General features: G+C 44.5%; 1 protein-coding gene across 1 annotated transcript in view; it reads left to right on the top strand.

The window, feature by feature from the left end:
* Positions 1–13,039, top strand: part of PGR (progesterone receptor) — a 59,407-nt gene extending 46,368 nt beyond the window's left edge. Inside the window, exons 4-8 of the mRNA XM_083499403.1 lie at positions 3,348–3,650; positions 7,424–7,568; positions 9,395–9,525; positions 10,638–10,795; positions 12,329–13,039. Coding sequence (XP_083355529.1) covers positions 3,348–3,650; positions 7,424–7,568; positions 9,395–9,525; positions 10,638–10,795; positions 12,329–12,484 — 893 coding nt within the window. The 3' untranslated portion in view covers positions 12,485–13,039. The remainder of the gene's footprint in view (positions 1–3,347; positions 3,651–7,423; positions 7,569–9,394; positions 9,526–10,637; positions 10,796–12,328) is intronic.
* The last annotated feature ends 11,589 nt before the right edge of the window (positions 13,040–24,628 follow it).

The following is a 24,628-nucleotide window of genomic DNA, read 5'->3' on the forward strand; positions in this document are numbered from 1 at the left end:
ATTGATCATCCCTTGCCTTTTCCTCCAGTGCTACTCCTAAGGTCCAGAGAAGACAAACACCAAATTTGGTCTAACGCAGAATATGGATCTGGGAGACACTTTCTGTTTTTCTCTGGATATTTCCACATTGCCTCAAAAGCTGCTCCATGTTTCTGACATACTTCTGCAAAAGGGAAGAAGCAAATGTCCCCATTTATTGCATGCTTATGCTGACTTCACATGACATTTAAATCCTGTGCTGTGTTCCTTCCTCACAATGTAAACCTCTGCAGATTTACTCAGAAGTAAGTGCCACTGAGTGCTGCTGTATTCAGTGGGGCTTGGTCCCACAAAAGCATTGTGTAGATTGCAGCCTAAAAGTCACAGAAATCTGACTTAATTCCCCATGATGTTTAATGTTTTAATTTGTTGGAAGCCACGCAGAGTGGCTGGGGCAACCCAGTCTTCTGGGATGGACGACACAGTCTCCTCCTCCTCCTCCTCCTCCTCCTTCTTCTCCAACTTAAAGGGATAGAAACCAGATTCTGCTGATACTAGCTATTTCACATCCATTCGATCTAGCTAGCATTCATTAGGTTCCCTATTCAAAGAAAAGATTGGATACCTATGTGGAAGGACGTGTGGGTCCAGAATTGGCCTCCAAAGTCACTTACAGACTCATTGTTAAAACCGTGTTTATGAAAGACAGTCTTATTTGGTTACGAGTGATCGCCAAAGAGAAAGAGAATATTTCCCTGCCCAATTGCTTTCTAGACTGTTATTTTGCACCCTCCTCCATTCTGTGAAGCATCCCTTTCCCTTCTTCTAGGGCTGCATTCATACAGCATTTGATCCCCTTTCCCCTACATTTCCCCGTACTGTTAATTTCTGCATTATATTTGAACTTTCACATGAAAGTCCAGCCACTTCTGGAAAAGCAATGGAATGTAGTGCTTGCTTAGCACTCATTTCCATGTTATTTTATGCTGGGGGAGTGGGGAAACCCTGTTGACAGCCCCCTTAACATGGAAAATCACAGGAGCAAAGTGATGAAATAAGCAGACACAACTTTCTAGGCCAGGGTTGGTGCACTGCATATGGCTGGCAGGTTGCACACCTGTCTATCACTTGACCTTACAGTGACACCTGGTGACCCATTTTTGCCCATGCAGTTTGAAACAGAGCCTTGTAGCAACAGTCAGCAGTTGCAACACTCTTTGCATGGGGCTTCCCAAGTGCCAACAATCAGTTTGTTTGCAGGCAACCCATTGGCAATGCCTTTTATCAAAATCCCACCTTTGAGACTGAGATATGACAGCCATCTTCAACTATCTCAAGGGCTGTCACATGGAGGAAGGAGCATGCTTGTTTTCTCCTGTTCTGGAGGCAGGTGGCCGTGGCTAGGCTGAAACAGCTTCACAGACCAAGTGGGGAGGCCTAGTGGATCTCATCCAGCCCACACCCCTGTTCTAGACCAGGGCAAGGGTGAGAATTGCCTATTTATTGCTATAACCTGCCTTGAGTCTATGGGGCACAGCAGACTATAAACCTAAATTAGCAGAAGATGACCCAGGATGTGGTTATGATATTACATAGCTATAGTGTCTCTGATCCCAAACCTAGTTGGTTCCATAGGCAACAACAGACCCAAAATGTTTAAGTTTAATAACAGGCAACCATCTCCAGCTTGACTTGGAACTTGTTCACCTAAAATGCGGTGATTCAGATTCATTTTTATAGCAGGCCCAAAGTAGCTTGGTGTATGCTTGGACCTATGCTCAGCTCCAAGTCTTGTTGCATTGAGTGATGGCATCCAGCACACAATAAGCTTGGAGATCCCTTTTTAAAATACCTGCCCAATGGAGCACTATGAGCCCCGGAAACCTTGCCTTTCTGTGCCATTTTACTGGGCACCACAATGTAAGAAGGAAATTGATAAGCTGGAATGGGTGCAGAGGAGAGCAACCTCAGTGGTCTGGAAACCAAGCCTTATGAGGTGGGTACGTTTGGCCTGGAAAAGAAGAGACTGAGATATGACAGCCGTCTTCAACTATCTCCATGTGACAGCCCTATCTTCAAGGGCTGTCACATGGAAGAAGGAGCATGCTTGTTTTCTCCCGCTCTGGAGGATAGGACTTGAGCCAATAGCTTCAAGTTACAAGAAAGGAGATTCCAACTCAACATCAGGAAGAATGATCTGACATTTGTTTGACAGTGGAATAGACTCCCTCAGGAGGTTGTGGACTCTCCTTCCTTTAAAGCAGAGGTTTTTAAGCAGAGGTTGGATGGCCACCTGCCAAGGATGCTTTAGTTGAGATTCCTGCATTGCAGGGGGTTGGAGTAGATGACCCTTGGGGTCCCTTCCAACTCTACAATTCTGTGTTTCTATGATTCTCTCGTAATGCCCCTGCCGCCCTCTTCTTTTTCTGCAAAACATAGCTGGAAGTGATAGAAGGCAGCCTTGATTCAGTACCATGATTGCAGAGAATTGCAAGTTTCCAAGGCTTTCCAAGGCTTTCCCACCAAGGCATTCCTACATTTCTCAGACTCCTGGCAACCACAAGTTACAACAGAGAATGAAGGGGGTTGCTTTGGTGGCCAAACTACCATATTTTTCCAGCTATAGGATGCCCCCATGTATAAGACCCCCCTATTTTTGGGGACCCAATTTTAAGAAAATGAGGGGAGATGGCCCGGGGGGTGGGAGCGCAGCCTCCCCTGTTGCTGCCATGTGGGGGAAAGGATCCAGGGAGTGCCCACCATGCGCAGCAGCATTGGGGGAAGTTGCACTCCCACCAACGAGCTAGCTGGCGGCGTGCAGCTTCCCCCCCCCCCATGCAACTGCGGGCAGAAAACACCAACCAGATTGCTCCCCCCTCACTGCGGCATCGGGGGAAGTCACGCTCCCATCAACTGGATGGCTGGCAGCACCCTGCTTTCCCCCCCATGCCACTATCTGTGTATTGGACGACCTCAGTTTTTTAATGTGATTTTTGAGTCAAAAAACCTCGTCCAATACATGGAAAAATATGGTAACTATGAGTGGAGTCTCAGCAGTAGCAGAAGGTGAAGTCTCTCCATTTACCTTACCTTTGGTCAGTTGCTCTGCTGCTGTTTTCCAGGAGGGTGAGGTGGTGGCGAGCTCAGCATGGTATCAATTCATCATTAGCTAAGAACTTTAAAGCAGAGTTGGTTTGTACTCTGATCTCACCAGTTCCCAATATTAGCTGCGCTACTATGCATACGACATTGCGATTGTACAAAAAGCTGCTTATTGAATTAAGTATGCATTCTTATATGATGTTTTTATCTGCTTTGCATTTCTGTTTCTGTTCGCTGCCCCTTAGATGTGTGTTTTTGGATTGCAGGTCGAAAGTTTAAGAAGTTCAATAAGCTCAAAGTGCTGAGAGCATTAGATGTTGCACTCCAGCCATCGGTAGCCCTTCCTAAGGACGGCCAAACCCTGGCACAAAGGCTCTCTTTTTCGCCAGCACAAGAAGTCCAGCTTATTCCTCCACTGATCAATGTCTTGGAGAGCATCGAACCGGAAGTGGTCTATGCAGGATATGACAACACACAACCAGAAACCCCAAGTGCTTTGTTGACCAGCCTCAATCAACTATGTGAGAGGCAGCTCCTCTGTGTAGTCAAGTGGTCCAAGTCATTACCAGGTAACGGTAACTCTGTTCTGCTTTGTTCAGACCTTATCTGGAGAACAGCATCCAGTTTTGAGAGTCACAGTTTAAGAAGGAAATCGACTAACTAGAATGTGGTCCAGAAGTAGGTGAGAAAGATGGGGAGGGACTTAGAGACCAAGTCCTATGATGAAGGACTGAAAGAATCGGGTATGTTCAGCCTGGGGGAAGGATGTTCAATAGTCATCTTCAAATATTTGATAGAGAAAATTTGTTCTCTGCCGCTTCAGAGGGTAGGATTCAGGCCAAGCTTTTCAAATTACCGGAAAGGGATTCCAACTAAACATTAGGAAGAAATTTGTGATGGTATAGGTTGTTTGACTTGTTAGCAATACTGCACTAAATGAACCAATTGGCTTGGTGTAAGAAAATGTAGGCATTGTAAAAATGATAATAACATAATAATGTAATAATAATAAAAATCAGCCGCAATAACACATAAGATAGATATTAAGTTATCTCATGTGCCCTATCCACAGCTTTTCCCCTGCTGCTTTGATATTTAGGTGTCTCTTGAATACATTATTATGCCAACAGGCCTGTGAAGTTGTTTAATTTTTATTTTGATTAGCCAGCCATTTTAATGATTATCTGTATTTTTAATTTTGAAGGGATTAAGGATTTGACACTGTTCACCACCCTGATCTTTTTCATGATATGGTGGTAAAGTAATACTTCTATAAATAAATGGCTCAGATGCTTTAATAGGACACCAATAGGATGCTTCACCATATATTTAAAGCACATCCAAAGTATATTTAAACCACATGGCTTCCCCCAAAGAATTCTGGGAACTGTAGTTTCACACTCACAAAGCACCCTTAACAAACTGCAGTTCCCAGGGTGGTGTGGATCTGCCTTCTGTTCATACTGTCTTCTGGTTAGACAACTCTGTTCCCCTTGCTGTTGTGAAATGAAAAGGAATTCCAGGCATCTGATTGGTCCCTGTGAGAACAGGATTCTGGATCCAATTTGCCCGTGGCTTGATCCAGCACGTGGCTTGATCTGCTTTTGTTCTCATGGAGGCGGCACATCTGAGGGTTCAGGCAAGTTCATATGAGGAAAGGCAGGTTAAACATTCATTTAATCCCTTGGAGCAATTCATGGGCAAGGCTTAAACCTAGATCTAATCCCTTGTGACCACATTCCCTTCTAACCAACAAGTTGGTTTTTAAGCATCCATTCTATTTTAGCTCAGGTTGAACAGGATAACATCTGGTGAATGGATGTGCTGCTTGGTTGTTGTTGTTTTTTAAAAAACTGTTTACTCCATTATATGTATTATTTTAATGAGGGAATATTTCCATATTTTCCCATGCAATAAATTTCCAACGTACAGTGGTGCCTCGCAAGACGAAATTAATTCGTTCCGCGAGTTTTGTCGTCTTGCAATTTTTTCCGTCTTGCGAAGCACGGTGTCGGGAAAGTTTTGGAAAAGCTTCAAAAATCACCAAAGCCTATAAAAACCTCAAAAAAAGGCTACCACACCGCGTTCTATGAGTTGCTCCTCGAAGTCAAGTCGCAACTGTATTAACAGGGTTAAGAAAAAGGAAACAAACTTGCAAGACGTTTCCGTCTTGCGAAGCAAGCCCATAGGGTAAAATCGTCTTGCGAAGCAGCTCAAAAAACAAAACACCCTTTCGTCTAGCGAGTTTTTTGTCTTGCGAGGCATTCGTCTTGCGAGGTACCACTGTATCTACTTCGCTGTCCCACCTGTTGGTTGCTATCAGACTATACAATGGCTATGCAATACCTCAGGGGTCAGCAACCTGCGGCCCATGGGCCACAAGCAGTCCATGGGGGTCGTTTAAATGGCCCCCGAGCCGCCCCCAAACTGAGCCGCCTGCTCGGAGAGTCCCCGCACACTGCGCTAAACAGATGCAGCACGGAGCGGGGACTCATTTCCGCGGCGCCGGAAATTGTGTCTGTTCAGATGCGATCCAGCCCATGGAGCGATCTCTGCGGGAGTGAACCATTCAGGCGAGGTAAACCCTGTAGTACCTCTACCACCAGAGATGGCATACTGCTGAATACTAGTTACAGATAGGTAGCCGTGTTGGTCTGCCATAGTCAAAATAAAAAAATTCCTTCCAGTAGCACCTTAAAGACCAACTAAGTTAGTTCTTGGTATGAGCTTTCGTGTGTATCTGAAGAAGTGTGCATGCACACGAAAGCTCATACCAAGAACTAACTTAGTTGGTCTTTAAGGTGCTACTGGAAGGAATTTTTTTATGCTGAATACTAGTTGCTGGAATCGACAAATGGGGACGGTGCCATAGCACTTGGGACCTGCTTGTGAGCATCCCATAAGAGCATCTGCTTGGTCACCGACAGAGCAGGATGCTGCACCAGATGGCCTGATTCTTCTTGTATTCCTATAGCCCTCAGGGCTTCCAACGCCTGTGCCTTTCTCAGCATTGCTTTAATCGTCGTTTCAGCAAGGTGGCTGCGGGGAGAGGAGATGTGTGCTTCTCTTATTTGCTGAGCATATTAATGCAAGCCCAGCTTGTCCACAGTAAGAAGATTGCATAGGCCGAACCTGCATAATTTGAGACCCTCTGTGCCAGACGCCATCCACCGTATGTGCCGTTTGAAATGAGAAGGGCTGCAAATTCTCTTTTCTTTTTAAATCATTTTTATTAGTTTTTGCATATATTTTCCAAACAAAACATCACATCACATCATCCTCATTTTGGCTATTATAGCCTGTGACTTCCATCAATGCTGTCTAGTGATTTTCAAATTTGTTATCTGATCTTGCATTTTATTATTATAATTAGTGCTTTTAAACTTCGTCTCCTAATTATTTCCTTCCTAAAACATTTTACAATAATTTATATAGTCCTCCTTACAAAACTTCTTCTAAACCGACAAGCGATGTTACATTAATGCAATTGTCTTTCAAATAAGGCATATATTTCTTCCAATCCTTAAGGAAGTCCTGGTCCCTGTTAATAAAAGTTATTATTATTTTTTACAAAAAGGAAGTCCTGGTCGTTCTGGTTCCGAATTCTCCCAGTCAACTTTGCCAGTAATAATAATAATAATAATAATAATAATAATAATAATAATAATAATAATAATAATAATAATTTAATATTTATACCCCGCCCATCTGGCTGAGTTTCCCCAGCCACTCAGGGAGGCTCCCAATCAAGTATTAAAAACAGTACAGCATTAAATATTAAAAACTTCCTTAAACAAGGCTGCCTTCAGATGTCTTTTAAAGATAGGGTAGCTGCTTATTTCCTTCACATCTGAAGGGAGGGTGTTCCACAGGGTGGGCACTACTACCGAGAAGGCTCTCTATCTGGTTCCCTGTAACCTCACTTCTCGCAATGAGGGAACCGCCAGAAGGCCCTCGGCGCTGGATCTCAGTGTCTGGGCTGAACGATGGGGGTGGAGACGCTTCTTCAGGTATACAGGACCGAGGCCGTTCTGCATACTCCATCGGTTTCATTGCCACTCCTTCTTCACTGGTAATTCTTCCTGTTTCCATCATTGGGCTAATAGTACTCCCGCTGCTGTAGTTGCATATAAAAACAAGTTGTTATCCTTTCTATTAATTTCTGTACCTACAATACCAAGTAAAAATGCTTCAGGTCTTTTCACAAATGTATATTTCAACATTTTCTTCATCTCATTATATATCATTTCCCAGAAGCATTTTACTTTCTTCAAGCCCACCACATATGGTAAAAGGCACCTTTTCACGTTGTTAACCTGCCTCCTCCTCTCCACTTTTCCAGGATTCCGGGGCCTGCACATTGATGATCAGATAACCCTTATCCAGTACTCCTGGATGAGCCTAATGGTGTTTGCCATGGGATGGAGGTCTTATAAGCATGTCTGTGGGCAGATGCTGTATTTTGCACCTGACTTAATACTGAATGAGTAAGTAAAGGATTCCAGCTTCTCTTGCGTTATTCACGTGCTCTTGCTCTCTAAACATTGCATGCGTTAAGCAATGCCAGTTCCAACTACCTTCAGCGGTAGGTAAATATAACAGGAGGTTAAAATAGATGCAGTATTTTAGCAGCCTGGGTGAATAAAAATGTTTCCACCTGGTGAAAAGAAAATAAAGACCAGATTGCCAAAATGTTAATTGCCAGGAATTGGAAAAGGGATATGGTACCAACAAAGGCAGACTGGCAAAATAAGCTGCGTGAGTATCTGGAATTGGCTAAAATGCCACCAATAATTAGACAACAATCAAACCAAAAACTTTTTTAAAAGAGTGGGAAAGTGGGAAAGAATATCTGGCAAAATATTGTTCCCAAATCAAACCCTTGATGTGTATTGAATAAATTTTGCGAAGTAAAAATTCAGATAGGTAAGTTATTTGTTGTATGTAAATGAGATAATAATCAACACAACTGAAAAGAAAATAGGATAGAAGAAGCTGCAATGAGGTGGTAGGAAGTCATGGGTGAAGAAGTGTGGATATTGTTTGGATTTGTTTTATATTTAATATATGTTAAAGTATGGATTGGAATATGTAACTGTCTAATGAAAGAAAATTAAATTTAAAAAATTGAATGTAAAAAAGAAAAGAAGAAAAAGGAAAGGAAAGAAGGACCGGGTGAATATTTTTGATGTGGTGAGTTCCCTAAATGTGGTACCATGAGTGGAAAGGTCCCATCTCTGATCACCACCTACATTTCTTCCATTGGAGGGTGAACATGGAGCAGCTGGTCGGAGACTGATGCTAATAAATAGGTTCATGCTCCCAAACAGTTTAAGGGTGTATACGTTAAAACCAGCATTTTGAATTGTGCTTGGACCAGAAGCTACTTCAGGTGTTCTCAGACTTGCATGATACCTTCTATAGGACCAGACCCAGATAAAACAGGTGCTGTTCTTGGGTTTTGCACTAACTGCCGTTTCTGAATAGTCTTCAAAGGCAGCCCCACATATAGTGCATGGCGGCAGTCAATGCAAGATGCTGGCAGTGCATGCAAGACTCTCTCTCTCCAGGAGGGGTCACAGCTGGCGATGGTGATGATGGGTGCTTCGAAACCCAAAGGCCACATGGACCTTTAAAGATAAGACTAATCTGATAGTTCCTTTAGACTGTGAGCCTGATCTTTCAAGGGGAGAGCAACTCCATGCAGTCCAGATGGAGCCATCCATAGTACTTCCATCAAATCTGGATCGAGCTTCAGTTCATTGGCCTTCTTCCAATCCATTTTTGATTGGAGGAGGGAATTGCCAATAATTACACATGGGTGACTGAGACCAAAAGAGTGTATAAAGCGACTGAGTCAATTCATGGCAGAATTGAGATTTGAATGGTAATTGTCACAAACACTTTGCTTGAGAGTTCACAACCTTCACATACCCATACTGGGTTTTGGAGGGGCTATAGCAGTTAGTTGTTTTACTTACCGATCATCAGATTTTAATGCTTATCACTTATTTCCAGTCATATGCCATAACATCGGCACATGAGATATTTGACACTGTGTTGTTTTATACTGCTGCAATTCGCAAAATTAAATTATTTTTTTAAAGTGAAGCCTTTGTGGCTTCCAAGCTCATCCCCCCCCCACACCTTCTTGAAGGGCTAACTTTTTATTTTATTTTTATCTGTATGGCAACAAACTTGTTAGTAAGAAAAAGTCATGATCCAGGACACTCGGTTCCAAGGTTTCTACATGGAATAATCATGGGCTTAGCATTCATTTATTTAAGTTTCTTTCTTGTTTTCTGGGTGCAAGACAGAGGATGAAGGACTCATCATTCTATTCACTGTGCCTGACCATGTGGCAAATACCCCAGGAGTTTGTCAAGCTGCAAGTAAGCAGTGAAGAGTATCTCTGCATGAAAGCCTTGCTCCTTCTCAATACAAGTAAGACACAGCTTCTTCTTCTTCTTCTTCTTCTTCTTCTTCTTCTTCTTCTTCCTCTTCCTCTTCCTCTTCCTCTTCCTCTTCCTCTTCCTCTTCCTCTTCTTCACATGGCACATTTTATGTATGCTCCATCCAACCGCCTGGGTGAAAACAAAAAGCTGAATTTTCAAGGACTGCAGGGACATAACTTAACGGTTAGGAACTGTAGCTCAGAGGTGATTCCTAGCAAGTGGTATTCTGAGGTATACTGCCCTTGGCGCTGGAGGCAGGACAGTGGCATCATGGCTAGTGCCTATTGATAGCTTTATCCTTCATGAATGCGTCTGGTCCCCTTTTAAAGTCATCCAAGCTGGTAGCCATCACTACATCGCAGAAGTGGGCAAGGAAGCAGTTTCATGTTTCTGGTGCACCGCCTTTTCTGCCCTTAAACACATGAGGATGAGCACACAAGGGTGAATAAGAGTAAAGCATTAGGAGGGGAATCTCTCCCCCCCATCAGCCTCACCCATCATGCAAATCTCCCCAGCCTCCAGTTGCTACCCACCGCCCAAACTCTGATCAAACATGGTTAATTTGGTGACGAACTTTGAGTTTGGATATCTGCTTCAGAGGGACGCGGTGGCGCTGTGGTCTAAACCACTGAGCCTCTTGGGCTTGCTGATCAGAAGGTCGGTGGTTCGGTCCCAGCTCCTGCCAACCTAGCAGTTCGAAAGCACATAGTAGATAAATAGGTACCACTCTGGCGGGAAGGTAAACGGCATTTCCATGCGCTGCTCTGGTTTCGGTGTTCTGTTGCGCCAGAAGCAGCTTAGTCTTGCTGGCCACATGAACCGGAAAAACTGTCTGCGGACAAACACCGGCTCCCTCAGCCTGTAAAGTGAGATGAGCGCCACAACCCCAGAGTCATCTGTGACAAGACTTAACTGTCAGAGGTCCTTTACCTTTTTTTATCTGCTTCAAACTCTGTCCAACATACCTAGGTAACTTTGTGAATCTGTACAACCCCTGAGAGAGGACGAGAATGCGCTTTTTGCTTTATTTCAGAATTTGAGCAACAGGGGGTGGGGAGACAAAGCAAAACAATGTGTGTTGTCTTTCCCTCCCTCTTTCAGTTCCATTGGAAGGTCTCAGAAGCCAAAGCCAGTTCGAGGAGATGAGAACAAACTACATCAGAGAGCTGGTCAAGGCAATCGGGCTGCGGCAGAAAGGGGTCGTGGCTAGTTCGCAACGCTTCTATCAGCTGACGAAACTTATGGACTCCATGCACGATGTAAGTTTATTTCAGCAATCCATAAGATTATCTTACTGTTACACACTTACTGTTACAGTGAAAGACTCCAAGGCTTCGAAGCTCCTGCCCAGGGTTCATTTGCCTTGGAATGAAGGTCAGCTGAGACTGTTTTGTCTTTAGGATATATGCTGTCACCAGATTTTTTGCTCTATAGGACGCACCCGACCATAGGACGCACCTTGTTTTAGAGGGGGAGAACAAGAAAAAAAAATCCCCCCCTTTCTGCTCAGCGCCCCTTCAGCGAAGTGGCAGGAGAAACGGAGCCCCTTCCAGTTCTCCTCCCGCTTCGCTGAAGGAGCGCTGTGCAGCTCTCCCTCTCTGCTGAAGCTGGGAGAGTCTTGCTTTCCCAGCTTCAGCAAAAGGAACCCGAAGCCTTTGGAGCACAGCGCGAGTTCCCGCTGCGCTCCAAAGGCTTCAGGCGGCTATCCCTGAAGCATGGAGAGCGAGAGGGGTCGGTGCGCACCGACCCCTCTCGCTCTCCAGGCTTCAGCGAAAGCAACCGTAGCCTCCGCAGCGCGGAGGGAGCGCTCCCTCTGCGCTTCGGAGACTTCGCATTGCTATCGCTGAAGCCAAGGAGCCTGCATTCGCTCTATGGGATGCACACACATTTCCCCTTAATTTTTGGAGGGGAAAAAGTGCATCCTATAGAGCGAAAAATACAGTATTTACACATTTATGTGTCTTCACCCCTGCCTCCAAAAGAAATCTGAAGCCAAGCTTAGGATAGCAATGTGCATATATATATGCAATTATGCAATCATTTTCTTCTTGTTTGTAGGGGTGGAGAGGAAATTAGGCTTGAGTTCTCACTTAAAGGCAAACCAACTTAATTTGCACTTTCTGAAAAAATAGGAGCTATGAAACACAGCCATCCTTCAAGATCTACACTCCCCCCCCCCAAATTTTGCAATGCATTTCTCTAACCCAGTAATAATGTGCACAGATATGCATGTATTGGGGAAAAGTGTACATAAAATACATGAAAATAACACCAAAATGTATTATTTTAGGGAAAATGGCTTTGCACAAATGTGTACATTAGGAAAAAATGCGTACAAACCTGTGTATATTTAAGGATCAATTTGCACTAAAATGCTGGTGAATTTTCATGAGGATTTAAAAGAAATACTCTGCAAACTGGGGTGGAAATGTGGAGAATTAAGATTGGGGGGGGGGAGTTGAGAAACTGAGGGAAAGAGAAACTCACAGATTGGCCCATTCCCAACTCAATCACTGGGTCTCATTCTCACATTGTCACAGTAGCTTAGTGGTCACCTAGAAATACTCACCTGTCATTTTGTCTCCTGCCGTGAAGTGGGATGAGGATGAGATTGTGAGAAGCAGGGAAGATGAGAGAGAAAATATAACTTTCTGCACTGCACACAGCTTCATAAGTATCGGGCAATTATGGGATGTGGGGGGAGGCAAAGTGAAGAACAACGTGCATTGTTTGGATAATTTATTGATTTTTTTAAATTATTGATTTTCTTGCAAAAAAATTAAAAAATACAGCTTGTGAAACAACTCCATCTCTACTGCTTGAATACTTTCCTCCAATCTCGGGCGCTGAGTGTAGACTTTCCGGAGATGATGTCGGAAGTGATCGCTGCCCAACTACCCAAGATTCTGGCAGGCATGGTGAAGCCTCTCCTCTTTCATAAAAAGTGAAACGCTGTCTCTCTTGGCTGCCTCTACTCTCTCCCCAGCCCAGCCCCATCTCTCATTGGCAGAGATAAAACCCAGCAAATGTACATTTTTTAAAAAAATTGTGGGAGTTGGTTCAGGGTTTGGGATTTTGCAGTGCCAGGGTTTTTAGCCTGTGTCCAAAACCTGCGGGTTTATGTCTTGAAATCTGCAAATGCTACACAAATGTTCTTATGGTAAAACTTTCTCCTATTACTATTCTTTTACAACAGGTTTTTCTTGGGCGGGGGGTGGGGGGGTGGGGAGGTATCATGACCAATATTTGTCATAAGAAATGTTTTATAATAGGCCTGATTGAATTTCTCCCGAGGAATAAACAAGAGATCAGTTTTGTTTCGTTGTTTTCTGAGAACGGAAAGTTACCTTGTACATTTCCCCTCTTCATATTATTCATTTTTAAATTTCTGCAATGTAGTAAGGTTTTAGCTTTTAATACATTTGTGCGAACACGTGGCTATATGTGTATATGTATATAAAATGCAAAGAATGTGTTGAAAATAAAATATAAATTGTCTTCTACCTTGGGAAATGTATTCTTTCTCTACTTTGAAATTTATCTTTCTGGTCAGAGGGTGGTGGTGATTTTTTTACAGTGGCCCAGAGAAACATGAGGGTACTTTCACATATTAGGATTATTTAGGTTCTTGGTTCAATTGTGGCTGTGTTGGTCAGAATCAGTAGTAGCACCAGCGATTATATACATATATTTGGGTGGGGTGGGGGAATCTCCCAACCAATCTCCCTCCCCAGGGAACTCTGGGAATTGTACCTCTGTGACCTGGGGAACAGGGGTCTTCTATCAACTCTCAGCACCCTTAACAAACTACAGTTCCCAGGATTCTTTGGGGGAAGCCACGAGAATTTAAAGTGATATCACACCACTTCAAATGTATAGTGCAGATGTGACTTGCAGTACATCAAAACAATCGAGGCAGAAGCGGCTCTTAACAGCAAGCAAATCTCTAGCAACCAAAATCTGAGGTTAGGAGGAAATGTATTTTTTTAAAGGATTCTTTATTATAATAACTTAATTATCATATGTACAAACACTGCAGTGGCCAGTCCTGAATAGGCCAAATCCTATGCGGTACATTTCAACATAAACCGGGCACATTTTGAGACAAAGGTCTGCATCGGTGGCCTAATATAGCATGAGCTAAACACGATCAATCTGTAACAGACAAAAAAGTTTAATGGGTTGGCACTTCTAGAAAGAAAGAAAAAGCAAGATGAGGCTTACCACTAAGCGTGGAAAACTCCAGGGGCGGGGGCAAAACTATTCCACTCTGGCCCTCCATTGTCCCGGATAAACTGACTAATTTCCAGCAAACACTAATTAAAAATAAGCATCTGCTTTCACAAAGCCCAAAATCAAAAATAAGCTCCCTAAGACTCTTTGATGTAACCACCCATGCAAACTTCCTCAGGCCAGTTAATCCACCCTACACGCACCCTATACAAATTCATCACCTTCATCTAGAGGAGCTTCATCAACCTGGTGCCCTCGGGGCGTTTTGAACTGCAACTCCCCAAAAATTCAGGTGTAGGTTGATGGGAGTTGTAGTCCAAAAACATCTGGCAGGCGCCAAGTTGGGGATGACTCAAAGCTTATGGTGAAGTCATGGAGTCTTGTGAAGGTTAATTTTGAGGTTGGGGGTTTGTGAAGGTGGGCTTTCGTTTCGTTTCATTATGGTGAAGAATTCTGTATTTATTTAGATATTGTTCAAACCTACCCCACTTCCGCTTATAGCAGACCAGGAGGGGGTTTGGCTTTTTGTCACTAAACAGACCAGCTCTTCCCTCCGGCAAGCAGCTGACTTGCATTGCCATCCCTCTGGCTGAGGGAGTCTCTGTCTCCTGCCCCCAATAACTGAAGCCTTCCCCATTTCCCCAGCTCAGAAACATGTGGAAATACTGTCATGCGAAGCCTAAACCTTATTTATTGGCTTTTGCTGCTTTGTGTCAGGATGACCTAGTATCAAGCACAGGGCTTGTTTTTAATTTAATTCTTCTCTCCCACCCCCCATGCCCCGTGCCTTTCTTCAAATGGAAAGAACAAAACATGTTCTAAGGCTGCTAAAAGAGCAAGCATGTTCTTTATTTGTGGCCCCTTTTCAGCTAAAGGTCTCTAGCATCTGTGGTGACCTGAACTTTGGATCCATAGTATGGATTGTTAAAAGGAGAGGCGAAAAGCAAAAACACAGAAACGAGGGGGGTGCTTCACTGTCAACGCCATTGCTGATTTTTCAGATTTTTCTGATTGAAGTCAAATGGAGGAGAGGGCTATCAGTGGCTATTAGCCAGTGCTGTTTTTCTAGAGAACGGGAGGAGAGGGCTATCAGTGGCTATTAGCCAGTGCTGTTTTTCTAGAGAAAGGTGCTGGAACTCACCAGGAACGCCTCCCTCATTCTCTGACAATGGCAATGGTGCCCACCTGAGAGGCGCCAGAGTTGAGCTCCGGTGAGCACCAGCTGGAAAAAAATAAAGCCCAGCCATGAGCCAAAATAACTGCGCCATGCCTCCACAGTCTGACGCAGCAGCGTTTCTGAATACCAGTTGCTGGAAACCACGAGAGGGAAGAGCTTTCTTGTCCTGGAATCCTGCTCCTAGGTTTTGCAGAGATTGGCTACTGCTAAAACAGGAGGCTGGACTAGATGGGCCATTGGCCTGAGCTCATGCTCCAAATTTTAACACTGACTGAGATCCGTCCTCTGTGGTTGCAAGACATTTTGCAAAAGAAACATAGGCAGCTGCCATAGACCAATGTGTTGATTAGCCAGTGAGGTCTACTCCTGCTTCTCCCAGTCTCCTGTGCTGCCCAGCTCCCATCAGCTTGGCTGCCATGCTGGCTCGTTCTGATAGAAGTTGTTGTCCAAAATACACTGAGGGAACCAGGCTGAGAAAGGTCGGTCTTGCCTGAAGCAGCTCTCTTGGGATTTCAAAGGAGGACTTTTTTTGGTCTTCCAGCTTAGATCTTCAAGGGATTGAAACTGGAAATTCCAGTGCAAAAGCAGCAAGGCCAGGCCTTGCACAGCTTTCACAGGTGTGCAGAAGGGAGAATATCATCCGTCTGGCAAGCCTGCTGAAATCCCCTCTGCTGTACACTGTGCAAGAGCTCTTGCAGACTTTGGCATCTATATCACCCTCTCCAGCACTTTGCCAGCTTGTGGCCTTCAAAGTGGGAGCAACAGACTTTGCATATACATACGAAGGTTTCATTGACCCTGATGTTTATTTCCCCGGGTTTTCTTTATTGCTTTGAGCCGACAAATTGAGTATTCTCTCTCTGCAAGGCGCCTGCAATTCACTGCCATTTTACCTGGAACGTCATTGCCCTTTCACATGTCCCAAATTAGACAGCACTCCATGATTTTTAAGAAGTCTCCTTAGGCAAGTGTTTTGCTGCACCCTGTTTTTTCTTTTTAAAAGAACCTTCTGGAAGTACCATGTGGCCTTCAACATAGGAAACTCTTTTGTACTGAGTCAGGCGCTTGGTTTTCAGAAAGGAACTGTTCTTAACCCTACCTGGAGATGCTGGGGGTCAGACCTGGGACCAAACCATGCACTCTGTCACCATGTTTGACCCTTTCCTAAATGGTGGGCCGCATAGTTGCTGTGGGCAACAATGCCTTTATCACAACATCTTAAAAGTCCCATGTGTGAATGTCTGCAGCATCTGCAGGTGGGGGAGAAAGTAAACAATAAATTTTCTGTGTGTTTCCAAGCACAATTCAAAGTTTGGTGCTGATTTTTAAAGCCCTAAATGGCCTCGGCCCAATAGCCATGAAGGAGCGTCTCCACCCCCATTGTTCTGCCCAGACACTGAGGTCCAGCTCCGAGGGCCTTCTGGCGGTTCCTTCCCTGTGAGAAGTGAAGTTACAGGGAACCAGGCAGAGGGCCTTCTTGGTGGTGGCGCCTGCCCTGTGGAACTCCCTCCCATCAGATATCAAGGAGATAAAGAATTTAAAAAGTTTTAGAAGACAGCTGAAGGCAGCCCTGTATTGGGAAGTTTTTAATGTTTGATGTTTTATTATGCTTTTACATGCACTGTAAGCAGCCCAGAGTGGCTGGGGGAAACCAGCCAGATGGGCGGGATATAATAACTATTAACAACAACAATGCAAACATGAGTTTGACCAAACTGCGGGAGGCAGTGGAAGACAGGAGAGCCTGGCTTGCTCTGGTCCACGGGGTCATGAAGAGTCGGACATGACTAAATGACTAAACAACAACAACAATTTGCTGCTACCTTTTCTTTGAGTATCAACATTATTCCCAAATCACAGTCACATTTAAACCATTGATACTTGAGTTGATTCCTTGACCAACTACATTCTTTCTGCGGCACCCCTGTGGGGCTCAGGAGCCCAGTTATGTCACCCCTTGCCTGCAGAGCTGCAGCCTCTCACCCTTTTTCAAACAGCCCCCCCCTTTATGAAGTCTTCCCTCAGCATCCTCCCCTCTCCTTGGGAGTCCTCTGGGCAGCAGCTGCCACCCCCCTGGTCTCTGAGCTCCCTCCCTGCCCCAAAGAGAGGTGCCTCCTCACACTGCCCCACAGGGGCCTGGGAAGAGGATGTCCCCAGCCTTAGTGGCCCAACGGTGACTGGCCAAAGGTGAATGTGAGGCCAGCATCTTACCTTGGGAGGCAGCAGTGGGTGCTGCTGGGCCTGAGTGGCGGAAAGGCTCCCCTTCAGCACCGGGCACTCAGCTCCCAGGCAGGCGTTGCGCACAGCAAGCACAAGAAAGGCCAGTGCAGCGCCTGCCTGCCCAGTTGCCCATTTGCCTCCCTTGCCCACTTGCTTGCTTACTCTGAGGCCACCTCAGCTCCTGGCAACCAGGACCCCCTGACCAGTCTCAGAGGCACCATTCGCCAGAGGAACTTGTAGCCAGGGCTGCTGCAACAAGCAGCTGTGCAAGCCTTTGGGAGGCAGAGATGCAAGAGGGCATCAGAGGAGGGAGGGAAGGAAAGAGGTAACAGAGGCCAGAGTTGCCTGTGGCACCCTGGCCATCATTCAAGGCACCCCGGGGTGCCACGGCACACTGGTTGGAAACCACTGTCCTAAGGAATACACAGTCTAACTTTGAAGGAGGGTATGGCGTTTGCCCTCCTATGTGTGTGACACCATACTGGGTTCATAGGGGAAGGGTTAACTAATTGTAAAATGACTAACCAATGGGAACCCAGGGGGGCAGAGTTAACTGTGTATAAGGTTTAAGCACAGAGGGGGTTTTTTAGGGAGTTAGAGTTGTTGAGAAGACAGTCTGGAGTTAGAAGAGACAGAGAAGATAAGTCTGTGGGTTGGGCTAGTCTGGTGTGAGAGAGTGAGAGAATTTGTTAAGAGGAGTCTGTCAAACAGTTGAGATAATCAGTCAGAAGGTATTAGGAAGGTATAGGCCAGTAAAGAAACTAAAGTTAAGATACTGACAGGAATATTATCTGAGAAACCATAAACTTGTTAATGTTTGTAAAATAAACTTGGTTTTTTTGGTTCACTTTTAACAAATGTCTGGACTCAGTGTTTTACCTGAGAGTAACGGGTTGGTGGCAGCGGAAAAGCGAGCACAGTGGTGGCACAGGGATCAATAGACTGTTAAACATAGATCGCCACATAGGGGAACTGACTGAGATTAGGCAGAGACTCTGAGCAAGGGCAAGAGCAGAATAAGCCCCATTGCAGGTGTATCTGCTTAGCCTCTGTTTTTTTGTGAGCGGTGGTGACTCTTCCACACAAAGAGGTTGTTAGTCCTCAGGGAAACAGCTCCATGGTCCTTGTACACCACCCAGGGCATACTTATGAATGGGTCTTGGTTGAAGACAACAAACTTGCCCTATTGACCTGAGAAGCTGAATGGACATTTGCAGCAGCAGAAGCTGAGATGTTAATCGAGTTAAAGATCTCGAATCAACGATGTGAAACTTCTACTTCATCAAGGTATCTGTAATCACCCGGGCAGCTGAAACCTTTGAATTACATGGTGGGGCTATCAGTCACAGCCTGCAAGGAAGAGGCTGATTCAGTTACAGCTTCAAGGTTTTCTATGCTTTTTCATTTGATTTTGTAGGTGAGTAGATTAAATCTTTTTCCAAGGGTCCCTGGGCGGCAGCTGGGCAAGAAGGAAAAATGGAAGCGATGTGCCTTAAGTGAAAAGAGGATAAGCTTTGGGATGATAGGGTTTCCTTCATTTTCGCTTTGTCTCTCTCTCTTTGCATTATTTAACTATTAACCTCAGCTAATTAACTTGGGTTATGATAGAAGGATTGCAGAGCAGTTCAAATGCTTCTGCTGAGCAGTGAAATGAGGTCAGACAGGGAGGGGAGACATTTTTTATCCACCGAGGCACAATTGGCAGTTTATCCTCCTAACAACCCTGCGAGAGGTTAGGCTGAGAAAGGGTGACTGGCTCAAGGTCAGCCCAGTTTACTTTGTGGGGAGGCAGAGCGTTTAATCCTTAACCATCACAACACACCAGCTCCTCTGAAGTTTCTCACCCACACGTTTTCTCCCCTTTGCTGTCATTTCTTCATTCCACCCATATCCATACCCTACCCCTGCTCTTCCTGCTATCCCCCACTGCTGTTGGTCATCTTTTCCCATAGCACACACTGGGTAATTTATTTCCCAGCGAGACTAGTAAGGTAGGGTTGGAAGAGAAATTTACTTAACGTGCTATTAAAAAAAGGCAAAACACACCTAAATGTGTCATTCTCAGATTAGAATGCAACTATGCACGTCCCCAAATTTTGCAATGCAGTTTTGGTTTTAAAAATGTCCACAAAAATAGGCATTCTACTAGAGAAATGCATATTTTATGGTGCAAGGCATTCAAAGGAATACAAATTGTGTATTTTCAGGGATGCACATGTGTAAGATATATAAAGAACATGTACAAATTAAATGCAGATTTCTGGTTCCTTTTCTGAATCCACCCCCAAAAACAAAACTGACCAATGATGAAACATGAGAAACATAGACAGAAATAGGCTCTCCCTTCTATTTTAAACATAAAATTCAAATAGCTGCTTGCACAGTGGTAGAAACCATCTTCCTCCCTGCCCAAGATCCAGAAGGTTGTTTTTTTTTAAAAGAGGGAGTTAGGAGTTGGTGTTGCAGTATAAAATATTAACATCCCAACTTTTCTACCCCCAGGTCTGCAAGGTTGCTTATGTTGTCAAATCTTTGCATCATTATCACCATCCCTTTGACATTAAAGTTAAAACAAGCAGATGCAAAACACGACACAAGCAATACAATATTTAATTTAGATTCAGGTAGATAGCTGTGTTGGTCTGATGCAGCCAAAATAAAATAAAAATACAAATAAAAAATTGTCTAGCAGCACCTTATAGACCAACTAAGTTTGTTCTGGTATAAGCTTTCACACCAGAACAAACCTAGTTGGTCTATAAGGTGCTGCTAGACAATTTTTTAAAGATTTAATTTAATTATTTATACCTCGTCCATCTGGCTGGGTTTCCCTGGCCACTCTGGGTGGCTGCCAGCACGTATAAAAACATAATAAAACTTTAAGCATTAAAAACTTCCCTACAGGGCTGCCTTCAGATGTCTTCTAAAATTCAGATAGTTGTTTATTTCCTTGACATCTGATGGGAGGGTGTTCCACAGGGCGGGTGCCACTACTGAGAAGGCCCTCTGCCTGGTTCCCTGTAACTTCACTTCTCGCAGTTAGAGAACCACCAGAAGGCCCTCGGAGCTGGACCTCAGTGTCTGGGCTCCCAGACACTGCTCCTAGTCACCAGTCTAGCTGCCACATTCTGGATTAGTTGTAGTTTCCAAGACACCTTCAAAGGTAGAGCACATCGCAGTAGTCCAAGCAGGAGATAAACAGAGCAAGTACTACTCTGGCGAGACAGTGCGCAGGCAGGTAGGGTCTCAGCCCGCGTACCAGATGGAGCTGGTAGATAGCTGCTCTGGACACAGAATTGACCTGTGCCTCCATGGACAGTTGTGAGTCCAACATGACTCTCAAGCTGCACACCTGGTTCCTTAGGGGCATGGTTACCCCATTCAGGACCAGGGAGTCCCCCACACCTGCCTGTCCCCAACCTCAAGAAACAGTGCTTCTGTTGGAATTCAACCTCAATCCCTTAGCCGCCATCTATCCTGTGCAGGTCTAGCAGCACAGCTTTAGATACAACAAATCTCAGCCATCTATGTGATGCATAGCACAAAGCAGCTAATGGGTATGCTGGCGGCTAATTATAAATTTGTAATTGGACTGACCTGCATTTCCCCAGAAATAAGAGCCAGGCAAATGAATAATGTTCAAAAAAGGAGACTCAAGGGAAACCATTGGTTTATTACTGGATTTTATTTTATTTTTTTGTTGAGGGTGAGGGGTGAGTCCCTCTATCATACAAAATAGATCTTCATTATCTTGTTTATCTCATAGGCTCTTGTAAGGAGCCTATTCAGCTATTGATAGGATCTATTCTTTGATGGAGAATTTCAAACCTTTTCTTCCCCCTCTCCCTTCCACAAGGCATTCGGAGGAAGCATTCAATGGGGAAAATTGCTCCATCTTCTCATAATAGTTCAGCAACCACCTGCTGGGCTTTTGCAAGGTGAAAGCATTATTCCTGCAAGCAGCGGTCTCTTCTGGGAGACTGTAATCTGAGTCGAATGTTGCATTTGCTACTTCAGTGCTGACCTGTGTAGAATCAGGTGCAGCAAAAGCCGCAGAAACTGTTTGTCACCTCACCCTCTTTTTTCAAGTCTGCTGCATGTGCACTCATCCTGCAAATATGGGCTTTAAGGTAGCGAAAATGGCACCATCCAAAATGGCACAACAAGGAGGTATCGGTGGGCTTGGCAAAACCCCAAAGTTTGAAGAAGCACAAATATGGAAAAACCAAAGGTGGATTCCCACCCCCCACCCCATTTCTTCAAAGCAGGTCTCAGTAAGGACTGAACATATTCAAGGGCCACACAGCCCACTGACTTTTAGGGAGACTGGTATGAAAAACCAAGAGGGGTGAATCAGACGGTTCCCTGAACAGAAGCATTCTGCCCTCCCAACATTTTGTTGCAGTCCCTGAAGATAGCAGAACATCAAATTTGGTCTGACTGCAGGTAGGGCTGCCATCAATACACCCACCGGGGCGGATATATGCTGCCTTTTATAGCTACACGGCACCCAAAAATTCAGGAAATCCATCTTTTCTCAAAGTACAGTTGCAGTGAGGAAGACAATGACACCTTTTAAATTCCATGCTATTGTTACAAAGGAACAGATGACTTGTCAGAAATGCTTCTTCTTCTTCTTCTTCTTCTTCTTCTTCTTCTTCTTCTGCTTCTGCTTCTGCTTCTGCTTCTGCTTCTTCTTCTTCTTCTGCTTCTTCCACTCGTAGCTGAGTAAGATTGTCTTCCATGAACACGGCCTTAATGGCCTGTCCATAAGTGACTGTGGAAGCCAATTCTGGATCCACACGTCCTTCCACAGTGGGGACAAAGGTTTCCAGGTGGGAGTTGATCATGGTGATGATTTACTAAATGTGCCTTCCTCTTAGTGCGTTTCTCCCTTTCGTCCTGAGTTTGAGCATCTTCAAAGTCTATGACACCTTTGGTAAAGGCTGTTCTCCAATTGAACTAAAGAACACCTGGTGTATATAAAAAAAGCTCAAGAGATCTAGCACTTAGCCGACACTCATGATGCGCAGAGTTTCTTCAAAGCCACGAAGATCATCTATGTCAGAAATGCACAAAGATGCAGAGTAACCCAATTTACTGATGACTTCCTGGAGTGGGTGGCTAATTTTTGACAAAAATATCCTGCTGCCGAGTTCACAGCTGCCCAAAAGCTGTACCTTTGAACCTGGAAGAGCCTATATCTCCCTGGTGGATGAGCCACAATTCTGTTTTGTCCAGGTTCCTGTTTCTAGGAGTGGTCAGCCAAATCTTCTGGGAAGCCTATAAGCAGGGCATTGGGGCTAACAGCTCTTGACAGACCTATCTTTCATGACTTTGACTAACCCAAATTTAAGGCCATCTAAGGCAGAGGCACGGGTGGCACTGTGGTCTACACCACTGAGCCTTGGGCTTGCCGATCAGAACGTCAGCGGTTCAAATCCCCGCGACGGGGTGAGCTCCCGTTGCTTGGTCCCAGCTCCTGCCAACCTAGCAGTTTGAAAGCACATCATAGTGCAAGTAGATAAATAGGTACCGCTCTGGTGGGAAGGTAAACGGTGTTTACGTGTGCTGCTCTGGTTCGCCAGAAGCGACTTAGTCATGCTGGCCACATGACCCGGAAGCTGTATGCTGGCTCCCTCAGCCAATAAAGTGAGATGAGCGCCGCAACCCCAGAGTCGGTCACAACTGGACCTAATGGTCAGGGGTCGCTTCACCTTTACCTTAAGGTAGAGGCATTCCTCACCATGAGCTATGGCACATGCAACAATGGGACAATTGTTTGCAGACTGTGTTGCATGTTTTCCTGGTGTTTTATACTCACAGACGATACCTTTTTAAATTTATTTGCAGAGTTGAAGTCAATATCTGGCACCCTTGGGATCCCAGGACCATGGTTGGGAGACACAACTGCTGTCCATGTTGTGCACTGTTCTGGCTTTTATATATACCGTATATTGCACAGTGTTCAGTGTAGATCACAGTGCAGTAACACAACAAAAATCTAGCATTATTAGTTGACTGAACAGGAGCTTGAGACTGAGAACAGGATCTTAAGTACAAGAAAAGAGGGAAAGAATAGATGTAAATACTCCAGAGAGTACAAAATACGCAAGTTAACAAAGAATTGACAAATGACTTTTATCCTGAAAGATGTAGGTATTTATTATTTAATTTTTACCCAACCTTTTCCTCCAAGGTCAAGGAAATACATGATTCCCTCCCTCCTCATTTAATCTCCACAACAACCCTGGGAGGTAGGTTAGGCTGAGAGGCAGTGATTGACCCAAAGTCACCCAGTGAGTTTTATGGATGAGTCTCCCAGATCATAGCCCAGCACGCTAATTGCTACACCACACCGACTCAAATTAAACCTGAAACTGATCAAATATCAGGTGAACTGTGCATGATAGGGTTATAAAGTAGAATCATAGAATCATAGAGTTGGAAGAGACCACAAGGGCCATCGAGTCCAACCCCCTGCCAAGCAGGAAACACCATCAGAGCACTCCTGACATATGGTTGTCAAGCCTCTGCTTAAAGACCTCCAAAGTAGGAGACTCCACCACACTCCTTGGCAGCAAATTCCACTGTCGAACAGCTCTTACTGTCAGGAAGTTCTTCCTAATGTTTAGGTGGAATCTTCTTTCTTGTAGTTTGGATCCATTGCTCCGTGTCCGCTTCTCTGGAGCAGCAGAAAACAACATTTCTCCCTCCTCTATGTGACATCCTTTTATATATTTGAACATGGCTATCATATCACCCCTTAACCTCCTCTTCTCCAGGCTAAACATGCCCAGCTCCCTTAGCCGTTCCTCATAAGGCATTGTTTCCAGGCCTTTGACCATTTTGGTTGCCCTCCTCTGGACACGTTCCAGTTTGTCAGTGTCCTTCTTGAATTGTGGTGCCCACAATTGTCCCCTTCTTTTATAATAAGGGAATGTCTATAGCGTAAAGGGATCACAGTTGCCGCAATGCAGAAATGTAAAGTGACTTGGCTGCTCTGCAATTGTTATTCTATGAAAAAGGCAGTTGTGTGGATCCACTCAAAAATGTGTTTTCTCTGTGATTGCTCATTATGGTCCTTGAAAGGACAATCACCGTTTCAGTTCTGATCCCTGCTTAAATTTTTACATTGCTGATAAGGTCCAAGGTTTTGGTGGTGGGGTAGTATACAGAAAATAAACTTATCCCCTTCCTGGAAAGTTTTCAAAGACAAAATATGCCATCTTCGGTTATTAATCTAATCTAGGAGGCTCTTCCTGACAGGAAAAGAATTTGATGCTGCAACAGCAGCAGAAATAACACATATTATTCCTTTCTCCCAGGCTGGATACCAGTCCCTTATAAGGAAAACACCAAATAATGCCATGCAAAACATACTGTAACCAAATAAATCAAACTAATTGACTTCTCATTCATTGCTGGCAGATTTTCTCAGCCTCCAAAATGCTTCCAACGA

Source organism: Podarcis liolepis (genome assembly GCF_965112155.1).
Source record: "Podarcis liolepis genome assembly, chromosome: 4".
NCBI classification, from domain to species: Eukaryota; Metazoa; Chordata; class Lepidosauria; order Squamata; family Lacertidae; genus Podarcis; species Podarcis liolepis.